This window comes from Leguminivora glycinivorella, unplaced genomic scaffold (assembly GCF_023078275.1).
Source record: "Leguminivora glycinivorella isolate SPB_JAAS2020 unplaced genomic scaffold, LegGlyc_1.1 Scaffold12, whole genome shotgun sequence".
Taxonomy (NCBI): domain Eukaryota; kingdom Metazoa; phylum Arthropoda; class Insecta; order Lepidoptera; family Tortricidae; genus Leguminivora; species Leguminivora glycinivorella.
In genome coordinates this window covers 557,434-584,728 of record NW_025952837.1, presented here as the reverse complement: position 1 = coordinate 584,728, position 27,295 = coordinate 557,434, and the positions used below count along the sequence as shown (strand labels likewise).

Here is a 27,295-nt window from a genome sequence, read left to right as displayed (position 1 = left end):
GTCTATGCTTAAATTATCTTTTGATATATTTCCACTAAAAATACAATCTCCAGCAGGGTTAGCACATGATTGCCGCGAGAGTATGTGGCCGCGAGAAAGACTACCCGTCCTTATATCATTAATACAGTTAGAAGAAGACATGTGTCATCTATCTCGCTGCGACATACTCTCGCAGCAATCATGTGCTAGGCCTACTCAGTGTATTCTATTATGCGGTAAATTTATTTCCATTGAAATAAACTTGCACACATCTTCCAAATATTCGCTGTTTATTATATTTAACCCCTTACAAATATTACATAATATTTACAAAAGCGAATATAATAATGTAAGCATAATTTTCCACTTTTCTTTACCTACATTCCTAAACTTGCTCCTAAGTAAAGAGTTTTTTTTAACTACTTATAACATATAAAATCTGTGGCACTTAATGAATCTTATTCCTTCGTACTACAGTCATAGTTCTTAAGGGTGCATTTTTCCAAGTACAGTCAGCAGCAAAAGTTTCCAGCAGCAGTGATTTGTATTATAAAGAAGCAAGAGTGTGTATAAGATTGGTTAACGTAGCAACGTTATATGATGACTGTCAGCTTAGCCAAAATGACAATCATTGACGCTACACGTGGCGAACGAAACTCAGTCTGGTTCTGTCGTGCCACTACAAAAGAGCTAGGGAGAGCTAGTAACGATACGCTTACGAAGCCTAAGAGATTGTGACGTTGGCTAGACCCTGTTCGCGCTGACTAACGACCGCAGGTTCCGATGCGAGGAATGAATGTTCCATATAACGCGCCTCATTAGGCGGGCTCGATTCACGCACGATACAAAAAAATAAGGCAAAAGCTTTACTTACCACTAAAACAATATGTAGATAATAGTAATAAATAAACTAATAATATTTTTTTCCCCTCACTAGCTCGGAAACCCGTGTTTTGTCCTTTAATACCAGCGGGTAAAAACGCATTTTATCCACTAGTGGGTAAAGTCATTTGACCTTGAATAAAGTCAAAATAACTGCTTTAAAATTGATAAAAGTAGGTGAATCTAGTAATAAAGATGATTTACCACCTGTGGAACTACTGGAAGCAGTGATAAACGCATTTTTTGCGTTGTAGTTTCCTCGCTACAGTGAGGGGAAAAGTTTTGTTTTACATTTACACTCGGGTGCAAATGTATTTTACTTCTCGTGTGTTGAAAAACTCGCAAGTTCAGGATTCTATTCTCGAACCGCTCGCTTCGCTCGTGGTTCAACTACAGAATCCTTTCACTTGCTCGTTTTTCAATTCCACACTCCGCGTTAAAATACAACTTTGCCCCCTTGTATAACAAATAACTATTTTCTGCTTTGCTTTAAGATACAAATGCGTAAAGGGAATTAGAAAGGAGTGGCATAAATTAAAACGCGACCGAATTTCTTCTTTTCACGTGGATCTTGTAATGTACCTACTTGCTGCTTTTCGAAAAACCATATGTACTGTGAAATATAATTTTCTTAATACCATGGGCAACACTGTTAGCTGTACATTTGTAATCCCTATTACAATGTCATAGTCGCAAACGATGGTCAGTTAAGAGTGTTCGCTGTTTCTACCACTGACTTCATGAATTCACCGTTCCTACCCCCACCATTTTTGCGCTTATCATCTGTCTTGAGATCACACGATGTGAGTTTTACATACATACATAGAGACGATATGGCAGACTTTCAGATGTACTCTCTGAGTAATCACTGGTCAAACTATATACAGATATACAGACTTTATTGGTAAATATAAAATATACATATTACACGTCATAGCCTTAAGAGGGCTTTCGTGTTAAAAATAGTGAAATCGCAACCGAGCGCTCGATCATACCGTGTGTGGTATTAAATTAAAGGGCTTTGCGAGCAGTTTATAAATATATATCACATTATAGGACTTTTTCTACTTGGTCTAACAAAATATGAGAAAATGTCCAAAAGTGGTAATAATTGTACCGGTGAAGGCTCGTTTTCAAAAAATTGGCAAAAATCAATAATAGCAATTTATAATCAGTAAAGCATAACAGCAATTTAAGTAAACGTTGCAGATTAATTTAGTACAAAACTTACTTCGATGTGATGTAGATTTTCAAAGAAATTGTCACTTAATTTTAGGTAATTTCTGAAAAAATTGAATTCGCCTTAGGCTAGTTTACTCTAGATTTTTCAAAAACTTAAAATAAAAATCTAGTCTGAAATGATTGTGGTACAGGATATACGAATTATAAATTTACCCGTTTTAATATTCAAAATTGTCCAAATTTTACAAATAAGATCGACTGATTCAGCTCTATACGTGCGTTTTTCTAAACGTGCATTAGAGAAAAATTCATAATTAATTTAGTGAGTTAGTTTTCAAAAATCCAGTCTTATAAAAATCAAGACAATAAGATGCTCTAACTGGAACTTAAATTAAATAAATCTATTGGATAACGGAAAGTGTAGTATTTCACCGACTAAAACTATAAATTTTACATTCTTTTGACGTTTTTTTTGAAAGCAGCCTTAAAACTAGTTAAAACTATTACACTGAATTCGTCCATTTTAAATGAATTAAAACAAATTTAGGACATTATACATTAGGTTCACAGAACTAAATTATTTATAAATAAACCTGGGAAAAGTGTAGGTAGTTACTAGAAAAAATATACAATGTGAAAGCAACTATTAGAGAACATCGATTTCTAGAAGATTTCTACTCAAGCTTATTCCTAAAGTCAAGGACTTATATGTTCATTCAAACCCCAAACGTAAAATAAACATTACGCTTATATTATGACTGAAACTAAACGCACACATTCGTTTTTCATTAGTTTAATCCGTGCGCCGCGCCGGTGTGACTGCATCTTTAATACTCTCTCGCCTCACACAAATAAATTTTGCGCTTTTCGCAGCGAAAATTAGATGTGGTTTTCTCACTAAAAACAACGTTGGTTTTTAATTTTCTCGGTTTTGGTAACAATAGAGAAGTAGTTATTTTCGCCGGCAGCTGAGCTGGATTAGTTCATGCTATTAATTGTAATATTGAGAAACCTCAACATTCGTGTTAATTTGTTCTACTTATAATTACCCTCACTTATAATTAACCCCCGACGCAAAAACGAAGGGGTGTCATAAGTTTGACGTGTCTTTCTGTGTGTGTGTGTGTGTGTGTGCGTGTGCGTGTGCGTGTGCGTGTGCGTGTGTGTGTGTGTGTGTGTGTGTCTGTCTGTCTGTGGCATCGTAGCTCCCGAACGGATGAACCGATTTGGATTTACTTTTTTTTTGTCTGAAAGCTGAGTACCTAAGTCGGGAGTGTTCTTAGCCATGTTTCATGAAAATCGGCCTACTATGTCGCGGTCGGGGGTTTTTTCAAAATTTTTATTTGTGGTTATTCATAGCCAATAATGTACGTGTATATGTTACTGTAATACGGTAAAACTTACCGGTAAATCCTAGGGTTTACCGGTGCCGATTGGTAAAAGCGCTAAGCGAGAAATATTTTTTGTTTACTTCGGGCTTTTATCGACGGTTTGATAAAACCTAGGTCTTACCACGTCGGTCGGTATGTTGTTTCAGCCAGAAGTTTTGTTGAAGTTCTATGACAAACTTGTGCCGTTTTAACAAAACAAAAAAAATATACAAACGAGTCGCCAAAGATGCACCTGAAACCGTAAGACTTAAGAAAATCCCAATATGCAGAAACTGTACGAAATGCTCAGCTTCGCACGAGAGCCCTTGAGCGGCGATGATAGGGCACATCCCTCTGTGGCGCGCTTACTTCACTCGTTATTCCCTTTTGTGCCTTTAGCACCTGCGGTATGTTCAAGCGTCTAACTTCAGGGCGCTTTCGAGTGACATAATGCAAATTATATACGCCTTTTTTAAAGTTTGCCGACCCGAGATGGTTCTCGAGGTTCAAAAATTATTGTTTTAGATAGGGATAAATTTAGAATATTAGAGTCATAAGTAGGTACCATACAAAGCTATGGGGACAGTGTTTTGACAGCCCCACCGGTGGATGTATCTCAGTATTATTTTAATCATTACTTAAACCATTAAGTTTCGGTACTTAGGCGAGAATCGCTGTCAACTTAGTGTGACTAAGTATTGCTTAATTGCTATAATTCATGTGCTACGAGAATGTGACTTCATATCACCACCACACATACAAACTTTACCTATAGGTGCCAAGATTTCCATTTTTGCGATTGAAGCTTACTTCAGTAGGTATCGGAAGAGCGCTTTACAGACAGCTAATCTTCGATGCAAGCTCTCTACTCTACTCACTTAACACATCAAAAGGCCCGATCTGTGCATAATGCCGGGTCTAGTTCTGACAGACAAAGGTGCCAAATGTACCACTGGGGAGCTCGATATCATTCCTCGTTTAGTATTAGATTTAGATGTAAGCCAATTCCATCGGGGCTACTTGTACGCTTAGATAATTTTCAACTGGTACTACTTCACATATGAAAATTTTAAAACTTTAAATTTGTTAAAAATGAATGTTTTGAATTGATTTTCACCCCATTCATTATAAAACACTGGCTCAACTAAAGGTATAATTCTTAACACGTTACTAGATTATAATTACAAACATAACGGAAAATGTTATTCAACATCGGTGAACATACATACATACATACAATCACGCCTGTGTCCCATGAAGGGGTAGGCAGTGCACATGAAACTACTCAGGTTTCAGTGCCACTCTTGGCAAATAAGGGGTTGAAAGAAAACGAAACTGTGACATTGCAGTGACAGGTTGCCAGCCTCTCGCCTACGCCACAATTTAACCCAATCGGTGAACAAGCCCCAAAAACTCATGGTGCCTACGATTTTGACAGTGATATATTCGTTAGCGGCGTTTGCGTTAGTTATATCATGGTTTTAAAAGCCTTTTATAGTATTTTATACAATCGTGATATAATACAAAGCTTTTCAGTCGAGTACCATGTTTAGGCCACGAAGCTTGCTGAGTGGCCTAATAGTACGGTACAAGAGTGAAAAGCTTAATTATTTATCACTATCGTATACAGTACTTTTTCTACGAGTCATCATCTTCATCATGGGTGCGTATTGATCGATATAACTTTTTTTGATATATTTTTAGTCGTTATAACGATCATTTGATATAATTATTGAATCATATAACAACAAATAATATACTAACAAATTGTATAATTCTTATTTAATATAATGATCATTTTTTCGAATAACATTTATTATAACATACTTTGTGTATAGGTAATGCTTATTTCCGATAATAAATAAATTGTATAACACAAATTCTTTCTAAAGCACAGTTAAAATAAAAAACAATTGTACAATAAATTAGAGCCATCATTTACTCTGGTAAGTAGATTACGTTAGAACTGTGACCCCTACACACAACGCGCTGCTACCAGAAAAATAGGTTAGGTTAGGTTAGAACTTTGACCCTTAAACATATGTACTGCTATCAGAAAAGTAGGTTAGGTTAGAACTGTGATCCCTTCAAAAAAAGAATAAAATTAATTCATGAAATGTTTTATACTGTTGGCTAGTTATATTATACTAGTCGTATATCAATAGATAGTTATACCATATAACGGTTATTATAAATAAGTGTTATACGAAATAATGATTATACAAAATACAAGTAGATATTTTGTGGTTATACCAAATGTTAATTATGTCAAATGAGTGATTATATCCTTTAAATATATACGAAATGTTGTTATATCAAATGTATTTTGTATAAATATGTATGTTATATAAATACCAAAAAAAGTTATACCAATCATTACACACCCCTTCATCATCAATGGACGGAAATATCATCATTCATGCAAGTTAAAATGTTAATAGAGTCGTACACCGTTGTATCAACATCGAATTCCCTAGCAACCAATTGTTTGTAATAACCGTCTCTGAATGGCCGATAACGCGACTGATAAAAAAAAATGGGTTTCAGATGCAGGAAAATTTGCCAGGTATCGCAAATTAGTATAGAAATTGTATGAAGTTCTATTTTTGAAATCTTATTATAATTGAGTCGAAACTGCCATAGAGTATCCAACACTGAAAAGTTAGCACTTATAGTTTAGTCTGTGGTGGCCTAATTGACAGATTACAGTCGACAAGTAGAAAAAAGTATTTACGACTACGACAAGTAGTGTAATTATTTCTAAAATACCTGAAACCTGCCTAACAAAATTCCAAACCGCCGAAGGTTCGACATTGTAAAAGTCTACTTTACCCCAATTATCTACGTCTCGCTTTTGAGGCTAATTAATTTAACAAAGCCGTTCAAAGGACGCGTTTCATTTCAACCTACATTTCATTATTAATAGCAGGGAATTTTGACAAACCTGAACTTTTGAAAAGGAATGTATTTTTAGCAAAAGACACGTATTTTTACCCCAGTCTTTAAATAATTGAGACTATACACCCCCACAGGCTTCTTCTCATGCACGAGAGGGCTTAGGCTATAGTCCCCACTCTAGCCCAATGCGCGGATTGGAGAACTCACATAGGTATATACATCTTTGAATTTCCTCTCTGATATACATGAACGATTTCGTTACGAAGTGGTACCTAGAGGTAAATATTAAGGTATAATTTTACATAACTTCTAATAAACTCATTGGTTTACGCCGGGCGTCATCCATTCGTCTACCACCGCTTACATACGCGGCCACAAATCAATATTTAAATTTAAAGTTCGATTGCGCCTCCAGAAAAGTTGAAACCTGCTAAAACTTTTATCCAAACGCGGCACTAAACGAGCACCGCGCAAACAAAAAACGGACGAAATAAAAATTCGCAGGAGAAAGCAAATGGCACTTTTGGAAACATCAAGTCGCAATGGGCGCCTAAATTGTAATGTTTACAAGTTAAATTAGGTGAGGCGGTAGAAGTTATTCATAATGGGGGAAACTCACCTTTTTGCGGCACCAGGTTATTACGCACAATTTGAGCATGGTTATTCAAAAATTTCACTTCAATTACCAGCATATTTCTGATCTCTGACTAAGGGTAGTTGTCACGAAACTATGGGCCAGATTATACCAGGCAGGATCTCTGTCGAATACAGTATAACATTGAATAGGTAGACGGATACTCTGCCGTGTCATACCTATGTCATGTAACTTGAGTTACATGATATACGCGTAACAAGTTTAATTCGTGTTTTTATGAAAGTCTTTACCTACCAAGTGAAAAAAAAATCATAAATCTCTTACCAATTCCTCATACGAGCTTGTCACTAAACTCGTGTAACTCCGTTTTTGCCCTAGTGAGCTGTGGCTATCTCCCGTAACTAACAGTTACAGTAGATAGCCACGACACGCCTTTTACGCATCGAGCAATTTGGAACTCAGTTACAGTACTTAGGCACGACAGACTTAGTCTTATATTATAGGCAGTCATAGAAGACTTTGCCTTATATTATAGGCAGACATAGAAGTTTTTGTGGCAAAATAAAGTGATTGAAAAAATTAAATATTGACAAATATATTATCGATATGATAAGAAGCTAGCTACCGTAAACGGCACGCGGTCTTAGTCTCAGTGTAGTTAATAATCTAACCACAAAATTAAAATTTTGAAAAACCCCCGACCGCGACCTAGTGGACCGATTTTCATGAAACATGGCTAAGAACACTCCCGACTAACTCAGCTTTCAGACAAAAAAAAAAAACTAAATCAAAATCGGTTCATCCGTTCGAGCGCTACGATGCCACAGACAGACACACACACAGACAAACAGACAGACAGACAGACAGACAGACAGACATACATTAGTTTTTGCGTCGGGGGTTAAAAAGCAACTATCATGATAGTAATAAGGTTCAAATCCATAAAAAGTCATTTCGGAGATAACACGTTTTGTCATCATCTTCGAAAAAAGTTACCTGCATACTGCGAACTGTTCCATAAATTTGAACCTTATTGCTATACGGTAGTTTTTTTTTAACTACACTGAGACTTTAGCGCCTGCCGTTTAAAAGGGACTTAGCCACGTGAATAATAGAAACAAAGGCTTTTGTTTAACAGATTACGGCAAAAACCAAAACAGCATCTCAAAAAAAATCATACTATACCAGAACATGCAAACAAAAACTGGAACAGGACAAAAAACGCAACAGCTTACAAGTCATTGCTCCTTTCTTTATTATCTATCCATCCCATTGTATTGTTGAATGTGGGTTACTAGGCCAGTAGTAATAAGGAGGTCACTGACCCATATTTCACTAAACAATAGTACGGATAGATAACAAAAGATTTGGGTCAACCTGCTAACAAAAAAGGTGCATTGTTTATCTACAATTTAGTTCAGTAGTACAATCCCTTGTCAAGTTTATGCCGTAATTTATAAGAACGTAATAAATATAAATTTAACATCATATTAAGGCTAGATCTAGATGTGATCTAGATTACATACCTATATAGTTATCTGATCAAACATTCAAATACAATATACAACGTGCTTTTATTGAATTCCGACAACTTTAAGGGAAGGTTTGTTTATTAGGTCAAATACATTTTTTTAAGAAACAGCTGTGTTAAACTCTTATTAAAAAAGAAAAAAATACTGAACACACGTGGTTCAACATTTACCACTTTCTAATGTTATTTGTTTTGACATGTGCCGTCAGACAATTAACACGAATTAATTAATTTATTATGTATGAAAACGAAAAAGAATTTATTTTTTTATATACTGCGTGTTTTCTGTTAATGGGCCTAACTATGTGTTGAATTTAACGGGAAACGAAAAAAACACGATGTATAATTATTAATTGATTGAATCACAACATTACTACAACAATAAACTTGTATCTAAGCCAACTGAGAAAAATATTTTAGTTAACGTGTCGTGCCCAACTACTGTAACTTGAGTTACAAGACGTCGCAAAACAGACTTTGTATGGGGACCCTGTCGTGCCTAACTACTATATAGCCTATAATTTTAAATATATCCAAAAAATATGTTTTTTTTGTGCATCTACATCAGCATTACACTTACTACAATGTAACTGTGTAGTTTTTTCTTTATATTTCCACACCAGTATTGAATGCAGATCGAATTACCAAAAAAAACTTTAAACTGATTTTACTCAAAACTATGTTTTTCGAGTTACATGAGATAGGCGTGACACGGCAGTACTCAGGCTAACGCGGCCGTAGGCCTATTTTGTTGTATTTAATTTGATTTGCGCCTCTAGACGCCGCGGCGTGGAATAATTGCCAATTTTGCGTAAATTTCTTCATCCAACTCAAAAATCGGAGTGCAAAGTAAAGATACTTAAACAAAAATACACCTAATTCCCCGCTCTTGGATTTGTGGACCGAGAGTCCATTGACATTGCGTTTTTATATATCATGAGAAATTTTAAAAGGCCTCATTGAAGTTATGTTAAAGTTTCCAGCTTATTATGATTCCAAATAGCAGCTACAAACTCCTAGTATCTAATACGGCCAGATTGTTAGGAAGCTCATCGTCTTAGAATAGTAATTGAGTTGGTCTTAGTTCCCACATACCTACTCAAAAGCTTGGTCGTGTATTCCTATTGCTTTAGCAGATGCGGGTAAATCAAGTTTTTAGGCAAGTCAGGAGAACTTGAATTTCATTTTTTTTAGATATATCAGGACATAATAGTACCATCTATAAAATGTATAATGTTGAACACCGGACTGAGACAGTTATTTTAATCAATTACGACAGTTACCTACCTACTAATATTCGAACAAAACCTCAAAATCCTTTCTGTCCAAGAAACGTTTTCAATAATAGCAATTGGCTTAAATGGGTTGGATTCGCTTAGCCTCCAATTACGAAATTCATCCTAACCGTTATCAGAACAACCCAGTCTACCTACTGCCAATTTATTAAAGGATCTGCGGGCTAATAAATTAATGATTCTTCTTAATGTTTCTCAGAAACGAAGCAAGTTATTACGTATTTCATATAAGCTTAATAATAATTAAGACGTGAGTAATGAGTATGTTTAATTATTACTGAGAACTGTTTGTCTTGTGTTTCTAAATAAAGAACACATTCATTAAGTACAAGCAAATATCTAGATTAGTAGATTGTATCACAAGGTAACCTTCATATCAAGAGTGAACAGGAACGGGCATCTTCTGGGCGAGCTCACTCCATCGTAGGCCACGTGGTCTATTTGTATGGCCAACCAGAGGTGGGCATTAACTCGTTAATCCGTTATAATCGTTAATTAACGATGTTAACATTTCGATTAACGGATTAACTTTTAAGTTAACTTTAAAAAATGTTAACGGATTCGTTAACTTCCGTTAATTTTTTCCGAGTCCGTTTATTCGTTAATCCAGCATCATGACCCCCATGACACAACCCCCCCTGGGTCGCGCATGTTGTCTATGTGAGGTGTGCAATAAAGAGTATTGTATTGTAGGTAGTTTGTATATAGGTAGGTAATTCATATTTATGTAGCAGAAAAACAATAGTATAAACAAATATTTTATTTTCAGTACCTAGTTATGAATAATTTTTGTAGCTCATTTCTTTTTAAAGTGGCCATAAAAAGAGATAACAAAACCACCTACTCTGACCCATATTTTATGAAACGCAAACTTTGCAAAACGTTCTTATTGCGAATTTATGAATAAGGTTGCATAACATTTTATTTAAAATGCAAACTCTAATAAATTAAGTATTTATAAACTAATGGCACTGTGCTATTAAAATATTATTTTTCAAGGATTTAGAGAAAGTGTAATAATAATGAAAGTAGAACCAGGGGCGGCTCACTCCGCGATTCTATCGTTGCCCTACAAGTACATGCGCCGGCCGCGAGTTCGCGGCCCATTCAGTGGTGACGACCTTCGCGCGGCGCATTAGAATTCAATGTCGAGTGCACGCGTGCGGCCCGTTTGTTAATGTAAGTAAGAATTTAGAATAGCTGCATTTTGTGAACATCAAAGGAGTGAGCCTTCTGTACTCTGTGCTATTATATATTCTGTGCTGGTAGAACCTAAACTACGTACTTACACTAGTACCTACCAGTGGCGGGGCGTAAAAATTTTCGTTGGTAAAGCCGGAGGGGTTTTTGGAATCTGTTTTGTATGGACTTCTACCGATACTAGAGAATTTTAGGGAACCCGTTGGGAATCGCGTTGTATCGACGCTCCGCCACTGGTACCTACAGTCATCACCAAACTTATTCTGACAACGAAAGTTACATTCTTACGGTACCAACATTTTGATTAAGATATATTTAGCGCTTTGGCTGTCACAGTATATTTAGTCGAAGCTAAGCTTGCCTCAAAACCTAACCACAAAATTAAAATTTAGAAAAAACCCCCGACCGCGACATAGTAGACCGATTTTCATGAAACACGGCTAAGAACACTCCCGACTTACTCAGCTTTCAGACAAAAAAAACTAAATCCAAATCGTTCACCCATTCGGGAGCTACGATGCCACAGACAGACACACACACAGACAGACACGTCAAACTTATAACACCCCGTCGTTTTATGCGTCGGGGGTTAAAAACACAAACATTGTTTCCCAAAAATCATTGTTTTTTAAAACTTTTACTGTAAGTATTTTCACCAAATCGTCACAGGTAACTAATTAAGGACTGTATCGTTAATTATAGGGACAAAACAATCCTCGTCTAAATGTTGACATGTGCATAATTTTGTATTATTATGGTCCGAGAGTATGATCTGAAGGTATTGGTAGGTACTTTTTGATATAAGAAGGTCTGATATTTTTTTTATTTTAGGGACTTTATGGTACTTTCATTGAGGTCTAGCAAATAAATTTCGGACAACCCCTAATCTGGCTTAATTTGAGAATATCTCAAAGAGTCTTTGTACGATTTCGACAAACAAAGGTTAATATGCTGCCAAAATATATTTTTTAAGAGTCCTCTTCATGGTTGTTCAATTGGGTACTTGCAGAATAAATGCGGTGAATTTATAATTTAAAAAAAAAAACGCATTTTTGAGCAACGTTCCGGGTTGCCGTAAATTTTTGATACAAGCAGGATGAGAGAAATAGATAAAAAAATTAGGCATAGGCCATGTCTAATAGACATTCATGGTGTTTGAACAGTGCCTAAACCAGATCGATATAAACAGTGTATGATAGTTAAATTCGACATCAAAGTCGGAGTTAGCGTAAGCGCCATGCCACATTTTCTAAATGGCCGCCATACACAGATAATGAACTTTATTCTTGACGTTGAGGTTCGCACTGTGCAATTTTTTTTCGCAATTGTGTCGTCTTGTACGCACTTTGTGAATTTTCTAGTAGCATTTGTCCGAAATCGTAATTGGTACTCGGGAGGATTAAGTCAATGCTGTCTAAACCACATGCTTTACGTCGAGTTTCTAGGACAAAATGCGTACCTTATTATGTGCCTTATTAAGCCCATGTCTTGTTATAAGAACAAAATATAATAGCAAATAAATACGGCTACTCAAAGTTGTCTCCATATTTAACGATACAGTCTTTAGCGTGTAACATTATCAAGGCATTACAAAGCCGCTTGATAGTTAAGTGCAAAGTGCAGTTAAAGAAGAATCCAATTTTGCATCTACTCGAGTCTCTCTTTCTTCCAAGCTATGAATCCCACATGATGGTGGGGTCAGCTTTCTTCTTCGGTCACTTTGCACTCAGCCATATCTTTCTATCGTTAACTCTCTTTATCGCCTCATAGTTTTCTCTCTCTATCGCTCGTATTTATCGGCTTGACAGAGCCATTTGGAAATGTGACAAGAGCCCTGCTCTTAAATTGAATTAAGAAAGGATTCTACAAATTAACCACGAGCAAAGCCAGTGGTTCTAGAATAGAATCCTGAACTTAGCGAGTTTTTCAACCCACGAGAAGTAAAATACATTTGCACCCGTGTGTAACACAAAACTTTTCCCCTCACTACAGCGAGGAAAGTACAAGCAAAAAACGCGTTTGTCACTGCTTCCAGTCGTTCCACAGCAGGGGGCCGATTTTTGAGTCTCACGGCGTTCGAATTCAGAAAATTGTCACTGAAAATAATAGGCAATTCACCATTTTCAACCGGTATTTTAGTGACAGTGAGACTCAAAAATCGGCCCCCAGGTGGTAAATATTCTTCATCACTAGATTCACCCACTTTTCTCAATTTTAAAGCAAACAATTTTACTATATTCAAGGACAAACTAATACTTTATCCACTAGTGGATAGAAGGCGTTTTTACCCCCTGCTATTGAAGGATAAAACACGTGTTTTCGAGCTAGTGAGGGGAACAATCATTTTTACCCATAACAGAAACTAAGCAGATAGAATGAACTTCTTTAGAACTCTAAGCAGACTGTACCAAATAATACGAGTAGGTACATGCTTAGATTGTACCTATTTTGCGTTGAACGAAAATGGCTTAGGTCAATTTCAGCCACATTTAAGGTAGGTATTTTAGGTGGTAGAACGGCGTACGCCTAAAATATAATAATGCTTGCTCCTAAATTCTGTATCTAGAGCGGAACAGAGTTCGTACCTATCCGGAAAGTTTTTCGACCGATTTGCAAGCAAAAAGGGGGCTTTACTATGAACTTAGAATTTTGAAATTCTCTGTCTGTAATTCCAATGATGCACGACTCACTGAATGAAGAATATCTACCTATTGCATTGCAATAGGTCGCAAGTTGTTAGGTAGAAGTAGGAAGGAAGTAAAAACATTTATTGATTGAGTAGGGTTTCGCGTAAATTAGTCTAAAATTTTCCCCAACATGTTAGGTATATTTGATTGTATTTGTTTTGACTACTTTTTTATCGAGAATATGTTAAGTACATTAGCAATAGCATAATTACTACAAAGGTACTTACACCTACCTGTGATGCCATAGGTAAATTAGGTAGTTACTACTTATGCAGTTGGTGTCGGACTATATGACCACAAATCACAAGGAGCCACCTAAACATCAACTTTAGTGTGAACCACTTTGTGAATCGATGAGTAGCTGACACTGGTATATTCCATGGATTTCAGTTCTTAGATTTCTGATGAGAACTTCGTTTGGTATTTCTATCGGATATTGGGCATTGAAAACGGGTTACCTGCAAAGTAATAATGTAATTTAAACCAGAGGCTAATTTAGAGCAGGGACTTTATACTTAACAAAGTAAGTAGAGTTCATTCACATCTACCTACACACTTACACTAATAAAAATATCTGGGGCCCATTTCTCAAAACTGAAAGTTACAAGCGGACATATCTTTCCAGCTTGTCATATTAGATATTGACAACCACTTGGAAATTGTAACTTGTAGCTTCGAGAAATAGGTCATTGATCGCAACTCTAGTACTTACCTATTTAATTACAAGCGACCCGCCCCGGCTTCGCACGGGTACTATACCTACATTTAAACCTTCCTATACAATCACTCTATCTAGTAAAAAAAAACGCATCAAATCCGTTGCGTAGTTTTAAAGATTTAAGCATACATAGGGACAGAGAAAGCGACTTTGTTTTATACTATGTAGTGATAAGAATGCTCTGATTTTTTATTCAGCAAAGTGATTAGATGACGTAGATATAAGTAGATACTTATATGAATTCGACTGTACAAATAAACTGCCCATGAAAAATTATCTGACTCTAAAGAAGTAGCAACATCAGCGGTTATTTTTTACAGAATTGCGCTCCTAACTAACCTAATGTAGTGTCAATATCTGTAGCTTAATTTCTCTCAGCAGAGTGGCGCCGAAATCCTATTCAGAAACGTGCGATGCTAAATGCTCTCCATTATCCGCTAGTGCCATAATCACACTAGAGCACAATCCTCCAGACGGCATACAGCAGTTTATAGTTGTATTCAGAGCCCACTAATTGCGAGCGACAGCTAAACTAAAGCTACCGCGATTGCCGACGCCTAGTGGTGCTCGAGACGGGGAATTCGTCACCTGTTGAAAAATAATTAGGCAAAAAAATCTGTGCTAAAACAAAAATTCAGGTGCGGCTCAACCTCCTGTGTACCCCACTTGACTCGAGCGTGGAGTTTTTAGACGGATTCTGGCGGGAATATTCGAACTATTTCGAAATCCGAACGAGAGCTCGCCTGACGAATTCGCGAGTGGAAAACAAACCCCTTCAGCTCGTCGGTTTTTCTATCGAGTTATGTGGCGTCGACCTTTGCGGAGTGAAAAGTTTGATCGTTTGTAGTTTACCTATGCATTGATTACATTATCTATTACATAATTTGGTAATAAACTGCCGATTACCTACTCGTAACTTACCTACACTTGTTCTGAGAAAATCGTACAATAACGCGAGCTATTTAGGTACATAAATAGATAAATACCTACTACCTAAGTTGCTAATAATTCACAGATCTATGTAACTACCTATATCTGCTGTATGCTAAAATGCTCTAAAAACGGTTTATCGATAGATTTCGTCTCCTACAAGTATTTACTGCTTTTCGTTAGTTAGACGTTTGTATTTACTTATTAGTCACAGTTTTACACTTTTACACTTTGTCACTGCAAAGTCAGATCTAGATTTTTAGTACTCACACTCTTTGTGAGGTAACATTTCAGATGGTTTCAGTCAGAAAAATCCGAACACGCAAATATTTGATCGGCCACGTCGAAATGCCCAAGTAAACATCCGGCTAAAGAACGGATGGCTACGCCATGCATGGCTGCCTCAAACTGTTCGAAAGAGGCAACGGAAAATACAAATAAATGACGGTCAAATGTCGTATTGCCGTAGATATGGGCAGAAAAACTCAGAGGGGATGAAGGACCCAATACATTTTGGCACTTTCCGTAATAAAAGCTCTAAATGCGTGTGTGATTCCACACATTCGTTATTAAGTCGTTGAGCCCAGCCCTACAGGTCCGTTGCGTCTCGTCGTTTGTAAAATAGGTACCTCGACGCTGCAACATGTCAGATGTAACAACTCAAACAATGCGACGCAATGCAACATATATGGACCTGGGTACGTACTACCAAAGACATATTTAACTCCGTATAGACAGATAAAGTCTAAGAAAATAACGTACCTCAGTACCATACAGAAAAAGGTACGGTGGCCTAGATGGCGTTACACCGTTGGGGTACGCTCGGCTAGATGACGTTAATATTAATATTTGACATTTTTACACATATCAAGCTAAGAATATGGGCCAAATTGTCAAAACTGAGGTTCAAAAGTTTTAAGCCTGTCTCAAGAGATAGCAGTCTATGCACTGTGATTACACATTTTACCTCGACAGTAACTCTCTATAATACTCGATCCTCTTTGGTACTACGTAACCAAATGCACAAACACTCACTATAATCACAGAATATATAATAGTACAAGTACAGAAGGCTCACTGCTTTGATGTTCACGACATGACGCCTTTATAAATGCCTACAACATTCTTACAAAGAAACGAGCCGCACGTGCGCGGCGTCCGGCGATAGGGTTGTCTATGTTGATTAAAACGAATTAATACTCAGATAAAATGTTATACTATAATATTCAGGTCTTGAGTACTTTCTAGGTAATATATAATATCTGGGCAACCGAGCTTCGCTCGGTTCTGTTTCGTATCCTTGACATGTGTCGCCATCTAGTTCAAAAATGAATAGTACCTACATCGAGCGAAAGAATTCTCAGCCTTAACAACACAACTACTCCACACGAGATGGCGCGCATTTCGCCACAAAAACTCAAATAGTGTATTTTCTATTCGTTTTAGCCTTGACCTGTGTCGCCATCTAGTGTTTGCAATAAATAGTACTTACATCGACCGAAAGAATTCTGTCTTAACAGTACAACTACTGCACACGAGATGGCGCGCGAAGAAAAACGCATGAAAACTCGAAAATTCGCGTTTTCCGGGACCTAAGGATAAGTTAGACCGATTTTTCACCCCCAAAAACCCCCACATAACAAATTTCTGCGAAATCGTTAGAGCGGTTTCCGAGATCGTCAGTGTAAATAAATATATATATAAATAAATAAATAAATATACAAGAATTGCTCGTTTAAAAGTATAAGATATAGTATTTATACATTTTTGTTTAAATTCCAACATCACAAGACTTATTGAACCTTTCCGGGGGACTTAATCAATAGTAGATCTGTGTAAAAATGTCCATGGTATATATATTATTCATGATATTCATTTAACTAAACATTATTAGCCATTACACACGCGGACACTAACCTTAAAAAAACTCGCGACGTAAAGTAACAATAGAAAGTGCGAACGTGCGTTCCGTGAGAATGCGCGCTACCCCTGATTAGGCCGCGAACTCGCGGCCGCCGGCATGTACTTGTAGCGCGTCGATAGAATCGCGGAGTGAGCCGCCCCTGCTATAATATCTGTCTAGAAACTATCTATCTCTTTCGCTCTTGCGTATTGGCGCGACAGAGCCAAACTGCTGTTCTGTCGGCGTCTGGCGTCGACGATTGCCATTCGGCTACGCCAGACGGGCCATTGTATTGCTACAGTCAACCAATTGGAACCCTAGGCCACACACCATGTCTACAACCATGTCAAAATGACAAGCAGTAAGCGATTTCTTACAATCTGATTTAAAACGTCACTGTGACATAGTTCTACAGTGGCCTAGGGTTCAAATTGGTTGACTGTAGGTACATGTCCTAAAAGTGGAACCTTTATCGATATTAGGACTGGGGAGTAATTGTGATCAAAAGCCATAAATTTTGTGATAATTTATAAATATTTTTAAGCATTAAATATACCTATAAATATAAATATAGCTTAATTATTTTTTGTTAAACATAATTTAACTCTTTTCTTACATATAGGTCACTCTATAACGGTACCAATGAACAGGGACATCTAAAGAACACAGGGCTTCGTAACAAGTCATGCCCACAGCCATGGCCTTGACAACTATAGACGGTCCAGCAAAAGGGCGTGAAATTCAAATTTTATATGGAACAATGAACATTCGCCCATACATTTTTCAATATTTTTCAATATTTGTTCCTGAGTCATGGATGTTTTCAATGTATATAAGTATTTGTATATTATATACGAGCCATCTTGAGCTTAATGTGGGACTCAGTCAATCTGTGTAAGAATGTCCTATATTTATTTATAAGTAGGAGTTAGTTTCTATCTATCTATCTATCTATTTAGCCTTTTCTTCTGAACGTGGTCTAGTGTTTTTGATTGTTTGTTTAGATGAAGTCGCGTAGTTCAGTGTGCCTGTTGGCATAGGCCTCCTCCAGCTCTTTCCAGTATTTCCTCTGCCTGGCCAGTCTAGTCCAGAAAGGCCCTACAGTGGTTATAATTTCGTCCTCCCATCGTTTGAGTGGTGGGCGTTGAGCTCTTGAACCATCTCTGGGGTGCCACATGACGACTTTTTGGCTCCATTTTTCGGTCTTACATCTTACAGTGTGGCCGGCCCACCTCCATTTTTGCATGTCTATGTGTGTGAGGATGTCTCTAACTTTGGTTCTTTCCCTTATGTCGATGTCCTTCAGTTTTACACCCAACATAAAGCATTCAAATGGTAATTGTAAACCCGTAATTGAGCGCGTAGTGACCCTGCCTGCTACGCCGCGGTCCCGGGTTCGAATCCCGGTAAGGGCATTTATTTGTGTTGAGCACATATATTTGGAGTCATGGATGTTTTCAATGTATATAAGTATTTGTATATTATATACGAGCCATCTTGAGCTTAATGTGGGACTCAGTCAATCTGTGTAAGAATGTCGTATATTTATTTATAAGTAGTAATTAGTTTACCATACATTATAGTTTAGGCGAAGTCTCCTGTGATTGCCTAGAAGACGGTGCCCGCTTATGAATGTTAGGTTTCCTCAGCCTGTGGTAGTTCGGCATCACTTTCCCTAGGAAGTCTAGTTGTAATAGTTGAGACGGCTGCTTTTCTAGTGCTTCTCTGATGTGGTGCTCGGAGCCCCAGATCACTGTATTGTCTGCTAGTGTTTGTGGTGCTGTCAGTTGACATGCTGCTCCTGGATAATAAAAAACCTTATTTGAACTTATTGTTTTTATAGTTGAAAATGTTCAACATAAATCTATTTACTATATAGCACTAATTATCAGTGTTTTTTTTTAATGTTTGTGAGTTTTGCGGAACTTATGTGCGAAATGTAATTTGATATTTGCCAGTCGCTTTTCGGTGAAGGAAAACATCGTGAGGAAACAGGACTAATCCCAATAAGGCCAAGTTACCCTTTGGATTGGAAGGTCAGATGGCAGTCGCTTTTGTAAAAACTAGTGCCTGCGCCAAATCTTGGGATTAGTTGTCACAGCGGACCAGTGGCGGGGCGTGAACATTTTCGTTGGTAAAGCCGGAGGGGTGCTTGGAATCTCTGTTTTGTATGGACTTCTACAGATACTACAAAACTTTAGGGAACCCGTTGGGAATCGAGTTGTATCGATGCTCCGCCACTGCAGCGGACCCCAGGCTTCCATGAGCCGTGGCGTATGCTGGGATAATGCAAAGAACATGATGACTAATTATCAGTTTTACACATCTCCTAGGTCCACTATGCCATTCTTAAATGAAATATGCTGTCTAATGCTGGAAATCTTGTATGGTTGATAAAAAGTTGAGTTGAGACTTCTTTTCATTCTGTGGTATCTGCTTCGCATCATTATTAGGACATACCCTGGTTTGCTAATATGATGTTATGAAAAAATACATTACCTATGACACAACCGCTGCCAACTTTAACGTCCACTCCCACAAAGGACTTGCATTCAAACACATTGCTCTCGCCAACATGCCCACAATAGGACTCCAGTTTGCAGCCAACTTCAAAAGCGTTGTGGGCGCCGATGAAGAGAGGTTTTGGTGGATCCTCTTGATTGTCGCTTTTTCTGGAATTTGAATCAAGATTTTAAAGGGTGTTGTGCATACATATTAAAATATTATTGTAATTAAAAGAAAATAGAGAGACATATGGACATATGGTCGCCGACCTCCTGGACGGAGATGGCACATGAAGAAGAAGAAGAATTAAAAGATGTAACTAACAAATTTTATGGGCCCATGGCCTGAAATAAATGTATATTTAATTAGTGGCATGTGATTTCCTTCTAGATTTCTTAAACCTAGAAAACGAACCAATTATGTCAATGGAAAAAATAAGACCAAATTTTTAGCAACATTGAGATAAATACATAATGTTTTTTTTTTAAGATGGAGAAACAAACAGACACACACTTTCCCATTTATAATATTAGTATGGATTTTTGTATTGTCTCTAAATACAAGTTGACAGAGAAATTGTTTCTTTCAAGTCATTATCAAAAGCCCAAAAATAATCGTCAATTATTCTGAAATTATGGCAAAATACCAAACAAAATCTTACTTGTGTATGATGGTGGTATACTCCTCAATGATACAGTATTCAGCTATTATAATGGGGCCGCCTTCAGCAATGATGGTGACTCTCGGGTGGATGACGGTACCTCCGCCGATGGTGATGTCACCCTCCAGTGTGCAGTCCTCGCATACCGTGGCTCCAGGGAGTATCTTAACGCTAGAACATAAATTCATGTTACCATTGGAATTATTCATTGATACTAGACAAGTTTAATGGATTACCAGTGACAGGGTAAACTTACTTATTGGACATATTAATAAGTGTAATATTGAAAGTATTTATATACTTTAAATCAATTTTTAAATCAATACAAATTTCTCTACAGTTTGACAACTTTGACATAAGTTTGACAATGACAGTTCTTAATGTTGCAAGCAGATAAGAAAAAATCTACCCAAAACTTTGTTTAGAATTATGTTTAGCTATTATTTTCTCAATATGGCAGACGAAACAAACACTACGCTATCACAAACAACTAATTGAATATTGGACAGTGTCTTGTGGTGCATACAATTTTAATTTTTGCCAAGTTTCATCATGAATTTTTAGTTTCACTTCCCGAGAAGGATGGAGAAATATTAAGGACTATATGGCAATAAAATGAACTATGGGTCCTAATCGGACCAAGTTCTTCTAATGTAAAAGTAGTATTTCAAAACGAATATTTCTGGTAAACATTTTACGCTTCTGTATTAAAACTCTACTATTATTATTTTTAACCATATATTATACAAATGTACTTACTTCTTGATACTTTAATAAGTTTATTTAAAATACGCAAATGAAAAAATGATTTTAAGACACAAATAATTTGCACTTACAATTCGGAAACAACTGGATAATGAACTTCACTTCTAGTACTTCATTGATGGCAGAAGAGAATACATTGAATACATGTGGATTAACAAAATTTTTGAAAAATTGATACATAAAAGTTAGTAAATCCGGTATTTGATACCATACATTGCTTGAGTCAAGTTCTGTTACTAATTGTAAGTAACCACTTTCAATATTTTTGGGTGAGAACTTTCTATCTAAAAAAAGTAAAACGCAGTTATTGCCGGCAACTGTGATTAAACAATAATATTTCTATCACTATCCAAAGTAGTCATTGTCGCTATTGTTTTGTAATTTGATCTAATATGAAAATAACATTTTTGTTTATTACAGATATTTGAAGTGGAGGATAGTTTTCTACTCTAAATAGGTAACATATATTTTAGTGATTCTATGTATTGCTAACATCTATTTATTTTGCAGGCTGATGTTGAACTTAATATACATGTAGACAGACCATGGACCATATTCAAGACCTATCAGCCTTCCAAGGGGCGATTTTATCAGCAGATAATTTCCATTCCTTTTCAAAGTTGATTTCAAGAGGAGGTAAGACTTTCTTTATACTCTTAATTTAGATGATTGTTCTTACTGAAGATAAATTATTTTCATTTCAGAACTTATGACCCCCACAATACCATTAAATTGTATTGCCTCATTGCAATCTATTATTGAAATCCCTAAACAAACATGTTTCCATTATTATATTCAAAGTCACAAAATATGTTATAATATAAAGTTATTACATGTTTTAGGTAATGAAGAAAAAGTAAAATATGTTCTTGAGAAACTTTCCAAATTCTTGAATGAGAAAAACTATATCAATGAAAATGGAGTGGTCCAAGAAAGACTGGATGAATATAGGAAACTGGCATTGTACATTGCTTTAAATGCCGACCTGCCCATTCTTGAAGAGATGACAGAAATGGAAGGCATGCAGATGGTTATTTGGATGATCCCCACTGTGCCCAAGTATCTTTTATATGAGATATTCTTTAATCTCCACATGCAGCAATTTCTGTATGAGATAATATCATTTTGCAACCCTCATCTGGCCTTGCAAGTAGCAGATGCATTTATTGTCAACATGAAATACTTGAATCCCGTGGATCAACTTGATAGGGTCCGTATAGTAGCAGCGGCTCTGTACAGGCTGATCTGTAGACTGCACTTTTACCATGACGGTAGTGATGGAGAATTGCTGACAGATGCCTTAAATAACTTCCAGCTGTGTATCAATAAGTTTACAAACCCTCCTAATGCAGATAAGGTTCTGAACTTGCCCAAAGATGATCAATACAAGTACCTAGGAAGAAGCCTTAGTATCATGCTAAACTTGATTGAGGAATGTATGCTGCACTTCACAAGTACGCAAGAGTTTGTGACTGAAGGGTTTAATGAGATTTATTTGGGCACACACAATCCTGAAAGTATTTCAACAAAAACATTGAACTTCAAAATCTGTGATAGTCCAAATGATGCAATACTGCAGTGTCTAAATAAATGCCACATGTTATTGCTGGATGACTGCACCACTCAAGTTATGAGCGTCAGTGTTGATATTTTCTGTGCTTGGAGTGAATATGAAGAGAACGGGAAAAGCATACAGCAGAGTATTGGAGAGCTCTGCTTTAAACTCCGCTCAATACTTCAGGGCATTCCTGACATTTGTGAACACACTCTTGTTGGTATGCTAAAACAGATATCCAGAGAACCTTTGAATCACAAAGACATTATCAATGAAACAGATATTGAAGTTATTGTAGAGAAAATCAATGCTCACAATGAAGAAAGCCCTTCATGGCTCAGTGCCTTGCTGCATAAAGATGATTTGTGTCAAAATTTAACACTGCTGCTTCTTCTTGAATCAAACATAGCACTGTTAAAACAGGAACAAAGTCACACATTATTTGAAAAGATCATTGATCATTTGCATGATGACCAGGAAAACAGTGAATATTTGAAAGTTCTAGCTATAAAAGCATTCCATCAGTGCAATAATGCTGTTAAAGACGAAATCATCACAAACCAATTCAGTGACAACCTCCATGATAAAATGGAAAATGGTGATTACACAACCATGATGACAGAGATATTCAACAAGCTCACTGTCTCTGATGATGCTGATCCGTCAGATATCTTGACAGTGTTCCTTCAGAATCCTAAGCAAACATTTATGAAAACATTTAAATTAGCAGCAGAAAATGAGAAACAGACTGATATTATGCTAAGAGTTATGGAAAGCTTAGAGAAGTATAGCAATTTTTACTACAGGCAAGACACAGAACCATGTATCATTAAAGTCTGTAATATTGTATTGGAGAGTTCTTTAGACACGGATGTAAAGCAGAGTAATTTTGTAAATTTTATCAGTAAGCTCAAACAGCGGAATATTATTCCAGGGAATAAGTTATTAATGTTAATAATAATGCCAAATTTGCACAAAGGGTTAATAAACAAGAATGTTATTGGTGTGAATGTCCAAATTAAATTATTGATGGCAGCTTATACTATTGAGGAGTTACTGGAATTCAGAGCACCAATGTTGGCGATGTTGGCTCAAGTCTTAGAAATAGTGAGGTGGAAGTTCACTTCCTTCGAAGCAGCAATGCCGCCTACATTGGAGTTGGCTTTGAAGTTGCAGCAAGAGATATTTAATACTTATGAAGCTGAAATACCTGGTAAGTATTACTTAATATACTATCCAGAAAATTGTGGGTCACAACACAACTGGAACAGGACCGGGAAAAGTGGCATACTAGAAGAGTGGCCTGTACTCAGTAGTTGGGTTGGCTTTTTTGTAATTAAATAAGTACTTAACCCAATGTTCTTGTAGAATTGTTTTTATCCACTCCAATTTTTTTTTTTTTTTCAGAAAAAGAACTGAAATGGCTAAAAAGCAAACTGAAGAATCTGCAGCCTCTGAATATGTACTACTATCGCAAGCTCTGGGACCCTCCTGGCAGCACTTTCATTGAGGTCATCACTGGACTTCGCATCCGGAAGGAGATGGATGTAGATCAAATCACATCCATGTTGTTACAAGTATGTGCATTCTATTAATATAAAAGGGTTCATTGCACGATTATTTTCGACAACAACATAAGTATAAAAGTAGTAAAACTACTGATTTCACTGACTTGGGTGAAATTTGAACTCATGACTTTTGGATTGCTAGCCCAGTGCTCTACATTCTGAGCTATCAAGACCTCAAATAGGCCTAAAGGCAGAATCTGAACTGAAAATAAATCTATTCTTTATAAAACTAACTTTAACACATTTTTATCTGTTTGTACTTAATTTAAATCAACATAGATTCATTGAAGTTGCTTCTTTAGCCTGAAGTATTTTAGGTCCCGGTCTAATGTTTTATGCTACTCTAAAATTATTGCACACTGAGGACTCTATAGGATTTGAGTCTATAGACTGAGGCAAAGAGGAACCAAGACTCATAGAAATTTCATGAACTAACCTATGTTTCAGGTATTATGCTCCATGACCTATCAGGAGATGTCAGAAATATATGACGGCTTGTCAGAATTCGGTGATGACACCACCCTGGAAATTCTGCAAGATGCTGTGTTGCTTGTCACAGTTGCAGAGAAGTCAAACAGGACGGATATTTCATGGGCTTGTCTGCTCAATTGCTATAGGAACTTCATTATTACTATAAAGGTTGGTATACAAGGCATAGGGATCTATAAGATCTTAAGTTGTCCCAAGCCTATGGGACATGAAGGGAAAGTACCTTTATATATCGTAGATAGGATATTTTGCTGAAAGAAGACTTTCTGCATTCAAAATCAAAATAATTTATTCAGCAAATAGGCTACAGGGGCACTTTTACACGTCACATGTACATATTTAGAAAATATTTAAAAATGAGTTGAAATTACAATTGATACTATTATATACTAATTCTAAGTTCTAACTAAAGTTAACTCTATACAATTAATTAGAGATGTAGAAGGTCTCTAAATGTCGAATTACAACCAAGAATTACACTAAATATAAAAAGTACAAATACAAAAAAAAAAGTCTAAAATTACTTTAGAGGTGCAAATGACTCTAAATGTCACAACTAAAGATAAAATGTATATCTGGGTGAATCAACTTTTTCTTGCCTGTTATTGCCATGGTTACGGTCCCCTGAGTCACGCTGGTTTTATGCAAAATTATGCTACTTAAACGATGCAAACATATATTTAAAATATTCACTAAAAGAAAGGAAACAAACGACAACCGAACAAAGTGTCCTAATTTAATAAAAATTATAATTAAAGTTACTAAGTTATAACAGCCCCAGTAAGCTTAAACAGACCGGTCTTCACAGACGGCACCCGTTCACGAGTATGACGCGTATCTCAGCTTTTCAGCATTCAAAGATTTTCTAAGAATACTTAGTTGACTTCTGCAGTTTCAAAGTGTTATATGGAACTACCCCGTTTCACTGTGGTCATAGTTTAACTTTACATACAACTTTAAGCGCTTATTTTGTATCTTACTCACAAGTTTAGTATACAGTACCAAACGAAAATACTACAGTGCTTACTTGGCAAAAAAGAGTAGAAACTAAAAAGCATCAACATCGTATAGTGTCCATTTGTCGGTTGTTCTCGTCCATTGAAATGTTGCCACTTTTTAATTTCTTATTATTTTTACCACAATTTTTACAAATAAACCATAACACTGTTGTGTAAAAATTAAGTATAAGTTGTCCCGCCTTTTTTTAACATATTCCATTTTTTCCAGAACAAATATTTCAAGGAACCTCTCGCCAACGACCAAGTAATGAACGTCGTGCGAAAACTAGTGAGGATCGTCAATATAGTCGAGGAAAAATATGTTAACGAATTCGCTGCTATATTAATGCCACTGCTGTCATACATTGCTGAGAAAAGAAGTGATTACTCCACAGAAATTGCCAATTACATACAAGAGAAAGTGAAAAAGACACAGTTTTCTACAATACTCAATCAAGTTTTCAACACTGCATAATGTTTACGCAAATTCTTGGGTCAGCCATTGTCAACCTTAGGGGCTATGAAGATGGTATTTTGATCGATCCCTGAAGCGCAAAGGCGAAGTTGGCAAGGTTATTATTATCTATATCAAAACCAAGAAACAGAAACGCCCATTGGGCCGAAATTAAGTATCGCTGCCTTAGGCTAAGTTGATGATTGTTCTCTGATCTATGATATGTTACTCATTTTCATTTTTACGCTTTGTTTATTTGAAAGAACAAGTCTTAAAAATGTGTTATGTTTTGTTAAGTTTGATTCTTGTTTAGAAGTGAAAACTTTATGCTTGAGTGCATAGTATATATACTATGTTATGTGTATAATTCACTTTAGATTGTATTTCTATGTAGACAAGACAAAGTTTTTTTTTTGTTTTTATACCTTTCGTAAAATTTGGAAAACATTGTATTGCCGAAATGCCTAGAATCTCAGATACTATTCAAACTATTCATACCTTGTGATTTGACTTACACATATGTATATATACCACTCATTATTGATGAGCCGGGTCCACACAGCGCGGTTCGTCGCGAGGCCATATGCTCGCGCGGCAAACGTCCAATGCAGACGTGCCTCAGCCTAGACAAGTTGCTCGGCCGAGCAAAACGCGCACACTGCCTCGGTCGTGGCACGCCTGCGGCAATTATCTCGCTATGTGTGGACCCCCTCTAGCACAACTTGCCTTGTCGCGCGCGAGTCCTTACTTAAAGTCGCGCTTGATGTATGGGCTCGCGTGTGACAAGGCAAGTTGTGCTAAAGAGTTGGATGGCTAATAGGAGACATTAATTTAAGAGCGACATGTGTATTGAACAGGAAAGAACCCTATAGATTAGTATATATAAATAATATTAGTCTAATAGTCAAGTCGAGGACCCCTGATATGATGAGTATGTCCTTTTTGTATGCGCCAGCATAGAGGAATAAGTAAGGGGAGAGTTGTAACCATACATCAGTAAAGGTTATTTGTAGTGACATCTAGCGACAATCACGCGTCAAATAGCGTAAATTATTAGTACCACTACTCGATACTAGGTGTCAACAATGTCTCATCTGCCAAAAATTAATATTAGAACAGTTTACAACTTA

At 36.6% G+C, this 27,295-nt stretch overlaps 2 protein-coding genes across 2 annotated transcripts; one reads left to right on the top strand and one right to left on the bottom strand.

Moving 5' to 3' along the window:
* Positions 1-17,685: 17,685 nt before the first annotated feature.
* LOC125242195 (dynactin subunit 6-like) lies at positions 17,686-20,643 on the bottom strand. The gene is made up of 4 exons (XM_048150911.1): positions 20,593-20,643; positions 20,337-20,507; positions 19,670-19,842; positions 17,686-18,971 (listed from the first exon to the last, which is right to left on the bottom strand). Exons 1-4 carry the CDS (start codon positions 20,601-20,603, stop codon positions 18,748-18,750), a joined length of 579 nt encoding a protein of 192 aa, XP_048006868.1. The 5' UTR covers positions 20,604-20,643; the 3' UTR covers positions 17,686-18,747.
* A 573-nt stretch (positions 20,644-21,216) lies between these two features.
* On the top strand, positions 21,217-26,670 carry LOC125242194. The gene is made up of 6 exons (XM_048150909.1): positions 21,217-21,343; positions 21,612-21,737; positions 21,944-23,869; positions 24,064-24,233; positions 24,672-24,863; positions 25,941-26,670. Exons 2-6 carry the CDS (start codon positions 21,647-21,649, stop codon positions 26,184-26,186), a joined length of 2,625 nt encoding a protein of 874 aa, XP_048006866.1. The 5' UTR covers positions 21,217-21,343; positions 21,612-21,646; the 3' UTR covers positions 26,187-26,670.
* Positions 26,671-27,295: the final 625 nt, after the last annotated feature.

Excerpts from the sequence above, each read along its gene's own strand:
- LOC125242194 (XM_048150909.1), top strand. The coding sequence starts at position 21,647 with ATGGACCATATTCAAGACCTATCAGCCTTCCAAGGGGCGATTTTATCA. Across the intron at positions 24,234-24,671 it reads TCACATCCATGTTGTTACAA|GTATTATGCTCCATGACCTA; the intron begins GTATGTGCATTC and ends CCTATGTTTCAG. Across the intron at positions 24,864-25,940 it reads ACTTCATTATTACTATAAAG|AACAAATATTTCAAGGAACC; the intron begins GTTGGTATACAA and ends CATTTTTTCCAG.
- LOC125242195 (XM_048150911.1), bottom strand. Across the intron at positions 19,843-20,336 it reads TATACCACCATCATACACAA|AAAAAGCGACAATCAAGAGG; the intron begins GTAAGATTTTGT and ends TTCAAATTCCAG. Across the intron at positions 18,972-19,669 it reads TGGCAGCGGTTGTGTCATAG|GAGCAGCATGTCAACTGACA; the intron begins GTAATGTATTTT and ends TTTATTATCCAG.